The following is a 12,092-nucleotide window of genomic DNA, read 5'->3' as shown; positions in this document are numbered from 1 at the left end:
CAAAGACAGTAACTTCTGAAAAGAAATTTGGAAAATAAGGGAACAGATAGATACATGAACACAATTTTAAATATTTGGCTTTGCATATGAATGAATGTTTCTCTTATTGTTGCTGTACTGTTTTATATGTGTTGATTTCAAATTTAATGCTGTAATTGTTTAAAAAATATGTTGTGTACTTTGGACTAATAGTAAGATTTAACAGGTAGAACCAAGTTATAACCTGCCCCGAGTATAAAGTCAAGTTACAGTTTAAGGCATCTTTTCTCCTCATTTAATGTGTGGAATAAGTTTCCTAAGAGAAATTTTCCAGGAGTAAGTTTCCTGGAAAAATTTTCCTAAGTAAAGTTGTAAATATTAGATCATTGTGTACCTTAGAAAGGTGAAAAATTCAGAAAGTCTAGGCACTAGCTTTATATGGTTGGTAAACAAAGATTTCTCAGAACTGCTCTTAATCTATTCTTACAAATTTCAGTTGCCTCTTTTCCCTCTCATAAGATAAAAAAAATTTTACCATGGAGTAATCCCACCAGCTTAAGTTTAGCTTTATGCCTTACCTGCAGTTTTGGATTTGGTTCTGTTGGGAAGATTTAGGAAAGACAAATGTATTAAGATTTGTCTTTAAAGATAACATGTCCAAGTTACTAAAAATAGAATCTCTGTTACCTAAAGTCTAGCAGAGAGAAACCCAGATTGAGTTACTATTAGCATATGCTCTATGATTAATAACATTAATACCACTGATGGTGGAAATGCCCATGTGTGTCCCCAGTGATGGTTTTTGTAACTGTAATTCTTTTGTTCCCTCACTATAAATACCAGGTATTTAGGAATTAGGTTTACTTTAGCATTTCAAAATTCAAGCAGTAGTCTTGTAGTATAGTTTAAAGTATCTCATTTTCAGCATCCTGAAAATTCTGAAGCATTTTGTAATTTTAACACCTTTACATAGGAATCCTGACCTTGTATTCATTAGTAGAGAAATACTATGATACTGTTACGGGCTTAGTCTTAAATACACATATTCTCCCTTGTTTGCCCTATATGATCATATTTGTTGAGACAGTTTAAATGACCCCTAGAAAAAAGGAACATGTAAAAACTACTTTTTGAAAAGCTTCTACAATGTTCCATCAAAACCTGTTGTTAAGAGTAAAATAAACTTTATAGGAAAGTAAAGTAGTGTCAGTCTTATAGATGAGCCAGATAATTTTATAGAGTTGTATTTCTATTGCATTAAAATGTAACTCATTTTTGGAAATTTGGGTTGTTAATTTCTTAGTGTTATGCATGTATTTAAAAAATTCATGTCACTGTAAATTTTCTTGTGCTTTCCTGCTATTTAGATGCCCAGCCTACAGAATCTGAGAAGGAAATTTATAATCAGGTGAATGTAGTATTAAAAGATGCAGAAGGCATCTTGGAAGACTTACAATCATACAGAGGAGCTGGCCATGAAATACGAGAGGTAAAAGCCACCTTCTTGCTGTCTAGTAAATAAAATTTTCTGTCTCAGTTCTCACTTCTATTTGTTTTCTAGACTTTAGACTATACATATGATGAAATACTATTCATATTTCATATGAAATACATTTGAAGGAAGACCATTTGGCCTTACTTTTCAGAAATGACTGCAATGATATGTGAGGGTAAAGGAGAACAGTACTTATTAATACATGTTAAAGCTTTAAAAAATTTTTTTAAATTTTATTTGTTTTTGTTGGTCCTGGGGCTTGAACTCAGGGCCTGGGGACTATCCCTGAGCTTCTTTGTGCTCAAGGCTAACATTTACCACCTGAGCCACAAAAGCTTTTGTGTTCAAGATTTTTTTTTTTTTCTTTTTGTGTTGGTCCTGGGCTTAAACTCAGGGCCTGGGCTCTGTCCCTGAGCTGCTTTTGTTGAAGGGTAGAGCTTTACCCCTTGAGCTACAGCTCTACTTCTGGATTTTTTTGGGTAGTTTATTATAGTTAAGAGTTTCACCGACTTTCCTGCTCAGTCTGGATTTGAACCATGATCCTCAGATCTCAGCCTCCTGAGTAAGTAGGATTATAGGTGTGAGACACTGGTAGCAGGCAATTTTTATTTTTTTGAGGAACCTCTATGCTGTGTTCCAAATTGGTTGCAGCATTTTACGCTCCTACCCTGTGCCAGAGTTCAACTGCTTTACATCTTTCCCAGCAATTACTGTCTTTTTTTTTTTTTTTGATAATAGCCATCCCAGGAACTGTGGCATATCTCAATGCAGTTTTCCTCCCCACACACACACATTTTTATTAGCATCATTAGGGTTCAAGTGGGTGTCATTTTGACATATCTATGTTTGCATACAATGTACCAGTCACTCCCTATCTTCCTTCTCTCTTCCAAACCAATTTAAAGCTTTATTACTTTGATTACACTAGTCATATTTGAAATGAAATTTGTGTTTTCCTGGGATACTCATCTTGCTTTGCTTTGCTTTTCCTAAGCTTTCTAGGAGCCCCAGGTGGTGAGGTCACCGCCTTCAGCCTCCTCCTTACTTCCTTTCTTTAATGCCTGATGCCAAGTAGAGTGTAGTGTGCCCTTCAGCTTTCCTCTCCCAACCTCTGAACTTAGCCAGATTTCTAGTCCTTTCCATTGTCATTCCTTCTATTTTTCACAGTGTGCTTACATCCCTGCTTCTCTACCACACCAACTTCATTACCTTTGTTCTGCATCCTGTTTTGGATATTACCTTTTCCTTTATCCCTTCTCATAATTACATCTTCAATCTCTTCCTACACCCCTTACCCCCCACCCCCCTGCCCCCTTGTACTGATTTCTTCCTCCCAAAGAAGCTATGTAGCTTCTGGGCTTGAAAATCCTTTTCTTATTCCCACATTTCTTTTTCGGTGGGGAAGGCTACTGGGGGCTGAATTTAGAGTCTCCAGTTTGCTAGAGAAACACTATCACTTGATCTACACCCTATGTCTTTTGTTTTTAGTTGGATTTTTAGATAGAATCTCACTCTCTGAAAAAGCCTTTATCATAGAGGGCCTCAGAATCACCATCCTACGGTCCAGCCTCTTTAATAGCTGGGATTACAGGCTTTTGTATCACCATGCTTGGCCCCCTCACTTTATTTTCCATTTTGCTTGTGCTGTTCTGGATAACAAACAGTGCAGAGGTCATCAAGTATGGATCTTTTAGGTTTATAGTCCCTTTCCAGCTTGAGTTCTCTTCTGACATTTGGTGAGGTTAAAAAAAACAAAACAACAGAAAATGACAGTAAATTATTGAGCAGGTGTTCATGTAAGGATGAATGGGAGAGTTTTTAGTTGAGATTAGCATCTGTCCATATACTTTACTGAGGGAAATTATAAATTCATTTTTACCACTATACTGTACTGTGCTGTACTACACTGGATATTCCCTGCATGTCTTACAATGCTTACTTCCTTCGTTTTTGTTTGGAGTTTTCATTTTTCATTTCCTGTTGAATGCCTAGCCTCTCCTCAGATGTCTGCAATTTCCCCTTCCTCCTCTCCTCTCCTCTCCCCTCCCCTCCCCTCCCCTCCCCTCTTCCCTCCCCTCCCCTCCCCTCCTCTCCTCTCCTCTCCCCTCCCCTCCCCTCCCCTCCCCTCTTCCCTCCCCTCCCCTCCCTTCCTCAACTCTCCTCTCCCCTCCCCTCCTCCCCTCTTCCCCTCCTCCCCTTTCTACTTTCCCCTCTCCTCCTCCCACCTCCTTTTCCCCCTCCCCTCCCTTCCTCCCACCTCCTATCCTCCCCTCCCTTCCCTTCCTTTCTTTTTTGCTGGTCTTGGGACTTGAATTTTGGTCCTGGGCTCTGTCTCTGAGCTCCCCCCCCCTCCCTTCCTCAAGGCTAGCATTCTACCTCTTGAGCCATAGTGCCACTTCCAGTTTTCTGAGTAGTTTATTGGAGATAAAGAGTTTCATGGACTTTCCTGCCCCAGCTTGCTTCGAACCATGATGTTCAGATCTCAGCCTTTTGCATAGCTAAGATTATAATTGTGAGCCACAGGTGCCCAACTTCAAAGTGTTGTTTTTTTTTAAGATGTGTATACACACACACATCAAAGTGAAGAGAAAAAAGAATAGGTCTCAGGCCCTGAGACCTATTACAAAGGTGCCATCATTATAAACTATTTGATAAAGGAATTAAAGATGAGTCATAGGTAAATAAAAGAAGGTATATAAGTTCAAACATTCAAACTGCAATTTATTCTATATCTGTTTCTTGCTGGGTGTCAGATGTTTAAACTATTCTAGGACCTGAAGAAATTTTGATTTGGAAATGTATATATTGATGTGTAAATAACACAGCTAGAAAAGTTTTTAAATACAAGAAAAAAAATCTCAAAAGGGCATACAAATAAAAGCTGAGTATATTTAAATATATATTTAAAGAATTGTCACAGATTGGTGATTATAATATTTTTAATACATAGTAAAGCAACCAATAAGTAATAAATCATACCCAAGAAATTTGATTGGTTTATGGAGAAAAAAATACTCTCAGTGCAAATGCTACTGTTAGCTGGTGGTCTTTTTGGAGGTCAGCATACCAAGTTATAGAGAATAAGGACTCTACAATGACTATATTCTTGTGTTGTGGAAATTGTGTTCTAAGCAACTATAATTCAAGAGGAAGTATGAAGGTATAAATCTTTTCTAGCTCCCTATTCACTGTAGCAAAAAATGAGAAAGCAACTTAGTTGCTGTGAATGTAGAAGTTAAATAATACATGTAAACAGTTCCTAATATAAACTGTTTCCTACTGATAAGCTAATAATTCAGAATAAATATATACTAAATAATATTTTTGAATAGAATAAGATAGGATGGAAGACATAGTCTATAAAATATACAAACATACATACATACATATATACATACATACATAAAATACTCTAACAAACTTCAAAGGAGGGAAATAACTTTCTATTAATGTTAGGGTATGTCCTTAATAGTTTGACTAGTGTTGAAATGCTCCATGATAACCTCACCATTGACACTTACTAAATGTCCTTTTGCATGTTGGAAATAATTGAGTGTTGATCAAAATCCTTACCTAATAGCCACAAAACAGGCACCAAATGTTTGAGGAGAACCATAAATTTAATATTGGTTATGACACACCCCTAGTGTTGTAAATCCAGGCAAAACAGAGCCAGGGAAATAGGGAGCCCTACTCACAAGAGTGAATGTTGGCTGCAGTGTTTTTACATTGTGAGAATGCATTGACTTTTATTTAGCATGTCTAAAATCCTTCAGGAAAACTTGGATGGACTGATTAAGAGATGAAAATAAAATTTTAATTTTTATCTTTATTTCCTGCAAACAGTTAAAGAAATTTATACTAATTATAAAATATTGTGTTTGGGCTTGAGGATCTGAAGATTTTTTTCAGGTGTATCAGCAGCTAAAATATTCATAATAATATGATATGAAATTAGGATTACTATAAATTGTGATGTTTGATTTTCAGCATCACAATGTATCAACCTAAGATTGAGTTCATATTGTATTTAAGCATCATTCAAAAATGTTTTATAAAGTCAGCTGCTCTGGTTGGCTCATGCCTCTGATCCTAACTATTCAGGAGGCTGAGATCTGAGGATTATGGTTAGAGGCTAACCCCAACAAGAAAGTCCGTAATACTCATCTCCAGTTAACCACCATAAAAGCTATAAGTGAAGATACGGCTCAAGTGATAGAGTGCTAGCCTTGAGCCAGAAAGCTCAGGGACAGTAGCCAGGCCCTGAGTTGAAGCTTTAGGACCAACACAAAAAAGAAAAAAAAGAATAAAAGTAAAGAAGTTTATAGAAAACTATCAAGAAAATTTGATGATACATTCCCATAATCCCACCACTGGAGAGCCTGAAGGAGGAGAATTGTAAGTTCTAGGCCAATCTGAGCTAATGGCAAAGTTCTGTCTTCAAAAGAAAAAGAAAAGAAGTTTACTCATACTTAAAAATTTGAAAATTCCTAAAAGTGAATAAATTGCTTAAGCAGTGTTAAAGTTAATTTACTCACAGCATCCTTTAAAATCTATCTGGGTTCAGTTTTACTTTGCTCTCTCGGCTTTTGTTTTTATTCAAAAAGAATCACAGTACGAAAAGCTAGGCATGCTAATACTTGCTCGTGTTTATATGTAAGCCCTTTGTTAATTGAATTTCAGCTTTCCAATGATATGGTTAGGTTGAAGTTGTTAGAGAAAGTAAAACAGGTTATTCAAAAAAAGCATTAAGTTCTATAAAGGATTAAGAAAGCATCTGTAGGCAAAAGGGTTATTTGTAAATAACCCCTTATAGTCAGAAAAGATTGCCTATGGTCTAAAAGACAGAATGTATACAAAGGCATGTTTATATTAGGGTTTCTAGCTTCTGTTTCTTTCAGATTTTAAACTAGTTATTCATCCTATTCAGGAAAACCCAAAGAAACTTAAAATCCAGAATAGAATTTAGTTATATGCAGTGGTTGTATGTGACAATTTCTGAATCACATTTTTTCAGGTTAATTTAAGTTTATTAAATATTTGCCAGGTTTCTAAGAGCTTTATAGATTATTTTTTAACCTGTTCCCAGAGTTGGCATATTACCTTGTTTGGCTTCTTTTTTGAAGAAATGCTGAGTGTATTTACTGTCTGTGATTTTTGGAACCAATATAAAATGTATTTTTGCAGATCTAAAAGACACCATGGTGTAATATAGTTAACAAACACACTTTGTAGAGTTTAAAGTATTTGTGATTTGTGAAGGTGGTCCCTTGGCATTCCTGAGTCCACTACGGCATATTTTACACATTCTACTAGAGTTTCTGACATTGGCTAAAGCCTTTATTTTAGTGTAAAATGACACTGTGGTGATTTTTTTGTTTTCGTCTTAAACTTTTTTATTTTTTGGATTTAAAGGCAATTCAGCATCCAGCAGATGAGAAGTTGCAAGAGAAGGCATGGGGTGCAGTTGTTCCATTAGTAGGCAAATTAAAGAAATTTTATGAATTTTCTCAGAGGTTAGGTAAGTGGGAAGTTTTATAATTATGACTTAATGGTGACAACATGTATATTAGAGTCAGAGGCTTTCCAGAGTATTTTACGTTCACAATACAAATAGTGAATTTGATAGAGTATGTCTTCTATACTTAAAACAGGTTCTAAGACCACATTGTAATCTATTGATCATTATCCCTAGGCTTTGGATTACTTAGACTGATTTCCTCAACAAATTATATTTTCAATAGGAAATGTCTAAAGGATATTAGCATAAGAGACCACATGGTAGAATTTGTCTCTTAAGTGTACAAGTCCATTCCTATATAATTTCTTAGACAAAATTTAAATAAACAAGCCAGGGGCCTTCAGACAGACTGTTGGGGAGTCCTGTGTCTTGAGTGTTGGCAGTCGAACCCAGGGCTTTTTTGCACATGGTAGGCAAGCACTCTGTCATTCAACTTACATGCACAGAGTAGTTAGAAGTTTTGGAATTCTCTCTTACTTATTGCAAATAAATGTTGCTTTATTTTCCTAAGCATAAAAATTAGTTCTTTTATAGTGTTTGTCTTTTGATGAAGTATCTTGGTTGTCTGGTTTTGCAGTTCTCTTTAACTTGTCAGCAAAGGTCAGTTATCTTGACTGTTGTGTATTTAGATTCTTGTGCTGTTAGTTTCTAGCTGCATTTGAAGTTAACATTCTCTAGATGGCTCAGCTTCTACTAAACATATTTCAATGGAAGAAGAGTAACTGGAGAATAGACTAAACTGGTTGGACTTAAATACCTTCCTATCTTTTAACTGTTGGAATGAATTAGTCTAATGAAGTATGTCTCGTCAGGAGTGCTGTGCTGTTACATTCCACCAGAGGGGTATGGTAACAAGATACAGCAAAACACTACCAATTTTCCTGTTGTCATTGGGAGCCTTGAAACTTCCAGATTGTAAAGTTATGAGTAAACTTTATCTCTTGGTCAGTAACCCGGTTAATAATGTTTATTGTTTTACTTGTTAACAGGATACACATTTCTTTACTTCACAGGAGAGAGACTTAGTGTTTGTTGAGTTAGTGATTTAAGAATGGATAAGCAAATCTGATAGATCAGAATATTATGTATGGATTCAAGAGCATTAATGATAAATAGATGTGAGGCTTTGGAGATATAATAGCTCATGCTTGCTACAGATTATCTCTGTGGTCTTGATCACTTTACTTACTGTTCTGAGTTTGAATATTGTATCCAGACTTATAGTCTTTTTTCCTCTGTGTAAGAAGGCTCTGTGTGGGCAGTGTCTTTGTTTCCCTAGTACTTGACCCAGAGTAAACAGTCGAATTTTCTGATTTCCTGAAAAAAATGACCATATCTGTCACTTGAATTTACTGTGTAGATGAGAGATAATGTTTTCAGAATGTCAAGCTTAGTTCATAACACATAAATATGTAAGAAATACCTGCTGTAGTAGTATTTTGTAAGGTTTCAGAAGGCTAGGTAGAGTGTTGATTTATTTGGTACAAGAGTTTAAGTGGACTTTAGAGTCAAGAACATCTGGCATGGGGCTGGGAAGGTGGCTCAGTGGTAGAGTGCTTGCCTTGTATGCATGAGGCCCTGGGTTTGATTCCTCAGCACCACATAAGCAGAAAAAAAAGCCGAAGTGGCGCTGTGGCTCAAGTGGTAGAGCGCTAGCCTTGAGCTGAAGAGCTGAGGGACAGCGCCCAGGCCCAGAGTTCAGGCCCATGACCGGACCCCCCCCCCCCCCCCCCCAAGGAAAAAAAAAACAGGACATCTGGCATGTACTAGTTGTTACCTCTTTTGAATTTAGTTTATCTGTAATGCTTAGGTCATACTTGATAGTGAAAGTTTAAATAAGAAACTGTTACGTGCACAGCTAATATTGGCTCATATGGTCTTCATAAGTAGCTGTTATTTTTTAAGTCAAGGTTGACTCTGAAATTAATTTATCAATTAATATTTATTAATCAGGCATTTGTTCATGTCACATCACTGCCTAACTCTTAGAATCTACCATTTACTTATTTGTAGCTTACAATTGAAATAGTTCTATTTTTAAATGAAATATAAGTATTTCCATTTGAACACAGTATTTGTTAATCTTGTACTTTAATAGTAGAGTTATGGGGGCTGGGAAGGTGGCTCAGTGGTAGAGCGCTTGCCTTGCATGCATGAGGCCCTGGGTTTGATTCCTCAGCACCACATAAGCAAACAGAAAAAAGCCGGAAGTGGTGCTGTGGCTCAAGTGGTAGAGTGCTAGCCTTGAGCTGAAGAGCTGAGGGACAGCGCCCAGGCCCAGAGTTTAGGCCCCATGACTGGACCCCAAAAAAAAAAATAATAATAATAGTAGAGTTATTGCAACTTATCTGCCTGAGTAATGTTTTTATTGTGGTTCTGAGATAGGTAGAAAGCTTACTAAATCATATATTTTATTCATCTTAATAGCTAAGAAAAAGCAGTAAGTAGATAGCATATTCAGAGTATGAAAATTGGTAATTCACTCATAGCCTGAGTATATTTGACTAAGTGGCCTCAATGCCCCTGAAGAAGCTGTCACTAACAGTAAATATAGTTCACTAAACCAAATTTCTCAGTGCATGAAATGATGGAAGTAATTGCATTTGCCCTTTAGCCCTGGTGCTTAATTCATATTTACATTCTACATTATTAGTGAATCTGCATTTACAGTTTATAAATGGAATTAAGAGACCTTAATTTCGGGGGTCCAAAATTATAACATGTATGGATTATTCATGTTTTAATAAACAAATGCCAGCAAAATACAAGCAACTTAACGTTTTTCTCTTTTTCCTATTAGAAGCGGCCTTACGAGGCCTTCTGGGGGCGCTGACCAGTACGCCATATTCCCCTACCCAGCATCTTGAGCGAGAGCAGGCTCTTGCCAAACAGTTTGCAGAGATTCTTCATTTCACACTCCGCTTTGATGAACTCAAGGTGCAATTTTCTGTTGGCCCTAATTGTTAGGAAAATCGTGATTTTCAAGGAGTATTAGCAGGAAAAGCCTGTAGACTTTGTATAAATATGATTAGGTGATATATCATGGACTTCAATAAAAATGGAAAAATTTGGAAAGATGGCAGGCACATCTTTGACATATGGCAAATAGCAAATCACCCAATATGCAGTACTTATTTTTAAAATCACTGAAACAGATATTGAGCTTTTTTTGGAATATTCTTTTCTATTCAGGTGTTTTATGATTCCTCGTCCTTTACCACTTTCTCCTCTTTTCTCTTTCTTATTCTCTCATTGTTTGATGCTCTGGCACGGTAATGAATTATGAGACCTTGGGTGGTCTCAATTTCAGGACCTTGGGTACCTTTGCTATAAAATGTATGTGCTGGATTTCCTAACTGACCTCTCATGAATATATCCCAGACAACTGTTACACATTATGTATTAATACTTTGGGCAAAAATGATTTATATATAAAAAATCTTAGCATACTTGAGGATTGCCCCATTGACCACATGTACATTTATTAAAAACAAATGCCTCCACATTCCTGCCTGGATTTGTTTGATAATCTTGATTTTCTGTTTTTGATAAATGAGCTATTTCGTATGTGTCCTGAAATTATTGTAAAGAAGAAGGAAGAATACTGCCCACAACTGAAAAACAATCTGTGTAGTTTAATATGTTCAGTAAGGACTTGAGTTCAGCGTTGTAGGCCTTCATGGGTGATAGGAGTTTAGTTCTTAAAACAATACTGCAGAATCCAAAATGTTCCTTACTAAGAGAAACTAGTAGGCTTTTCATTGAATTTTTTACATTAGCAGTTGGTATATAAAGTTCTTTTCTAAATGCCTTCTTTAGATGACAAATCCTGCCATACAGAACGATTTCAGCTACTACAGAAGAACTTTGAGTCGTATGAGGATTAATAATGTTCCAGTAAGTTAATGCTCTGTATTACTTGGTGGTAAGGCTAATTTGAGTCAGTATGTTCCTTCCTTTTCTGCTTTCGTTCCCCCCCATTTATTCAGATGTTAAAGTTAGTGTTACAGGTAATAATTATAGACAGCGACAGCTGTGGGACAGGAGCACAAACTGTAGTAAACTAGGAGGGTGTTTGTCTGTTTTCCTTTTCAGTCTTTAATTACCATGATTACTGCAATAAAATTGCTTTTTGTCTGTGCAACATTACATATTGTAACTTACTTTGTGTTCTCTCATTTTCACTATACAGAATTTTTTGAGCAGTGATTAATGATGAAGGGTTTTTTTGGTCTCCACAGTCTTTGTTTTGTTTTGTGGTTTTTTTGGTTGGTCATGGGGTATGAACTCTGGACCTGGGTGCTGTCCTTCAGTTCTTCAGCTCCTCAGCTCAAGGCTAGCGCTCTACCACTTGAGCCACAGCGCCACTCCCGGCTTTTTTCTTTTTGCTTATGTGGTGTTGAACCCAGGACCTCATGCATGCAAGGCAAGCACTCTACCACTGAGCCACCTTCCCAGCCCCAAATAAGATAATTTTTTTTTTTTTGGTCGTGGGGCTTGAACTCTGGGACTGATGTCTCTCAGCTCTTCAGCTCAAGGCTAGTGCTCTATCACTTGAGCAGCAGTGCCACTTCCTGGTCCCCACATTCTTAGAACCAATAAATTCTGGAAAGAAAGTGACTTAGAATAAGATAAAGTATAGTGTTGGCAAGAGGGAAGATGAAGGGCATGGATTGTTAGTACATCTGTGTTTGTCATCCTCTTCTTAAGCTTTTTAGTACATTTTCCTACCTCTGAGGAATTAAATACTATAAGTAAACCTTAGATATGAAGAAAATACTGTTTTCTCTGTGTGGTTTGAGAGCGTGCATTGTATTAACTAGTGCGAAAAATAGAGAAACCTAAAAAATCAACCAAGCTCCAAATAAATAGTTTATTAGAGAAATACTTGAACTTTCAAAGGAGTGATAAGTAGCAACAGATTTTAAAAATTCCCAAGAAACCATTTACTTACTTATTTAAAAAATACTTATGAAGTGACTGTGCTACAGGCACAGGATTGGAGATAAAAGATTTCTATGAAATAGATTATTTGCATCAGTTTGGTTTTATGTAGACCAGTTCCCAGTGTGGAAGTGAACCATATTGCCTATCTCT

The 12,092-nt window shown here is 36.6% G+C and overlaps 1 protein-coding gene across 8 annotated transcripts in view; it reads left to right on the top strand.

Annotated features, from left to right (window-relative positions):
• Cyrib (CYFIP related Rac1 interactor B) overlaps positions 1 to 12,092 on the top strand; it is a 114,281-nt gene that overhangs the window by 95,232 nt on the left and 6,957 nt on the right. For all 8 annotated transcript variants that reach the window (XM_042699923.1, XM_042699922.1, XM_042699921.1 and 5 more), the window contains 4 exons: positions 1,347 to 1,468; positions 6,890 to 6,995; positions 9,796 to 9,932; positions 10,815 to 10,892. In XM_042699923.1, the coding sequence (XP_042555857.1) occupies positions 1,347 to 1,468; positions 6,890 to 6,995; positions 9,796 to 9,932; positions 10,815 to 10,892 (443 nt within the window). The remainder of the gene's footprint in view (positions 1 to 1,346; positions 1,469 to 6,889; positions 6,996 to 9,795; positions 9,933 to 10,814; positions 10,893 to 12,092) is intronic.

Source organism: Dipodomys spectabilis, unplaced genomic scaffold (genome assembly GCF_019054845.1).
Source record: "Dipodomys spectabilis isolate Male_0828 unplaced genomic scaffold, ASM1905484v1 ptg000264l, whole genome shotgun sequence".
NCBI lineage: Eukaryota > Metazoa > Chordata > Mammalia > Rodentia > Heteromyidae > Dipodomys > Dipodomys spectabilis.
Note: the sequence above shows the minus strand (reverse complement) of the source record. Positions and strands in the feature narration are given on the sequence as shown.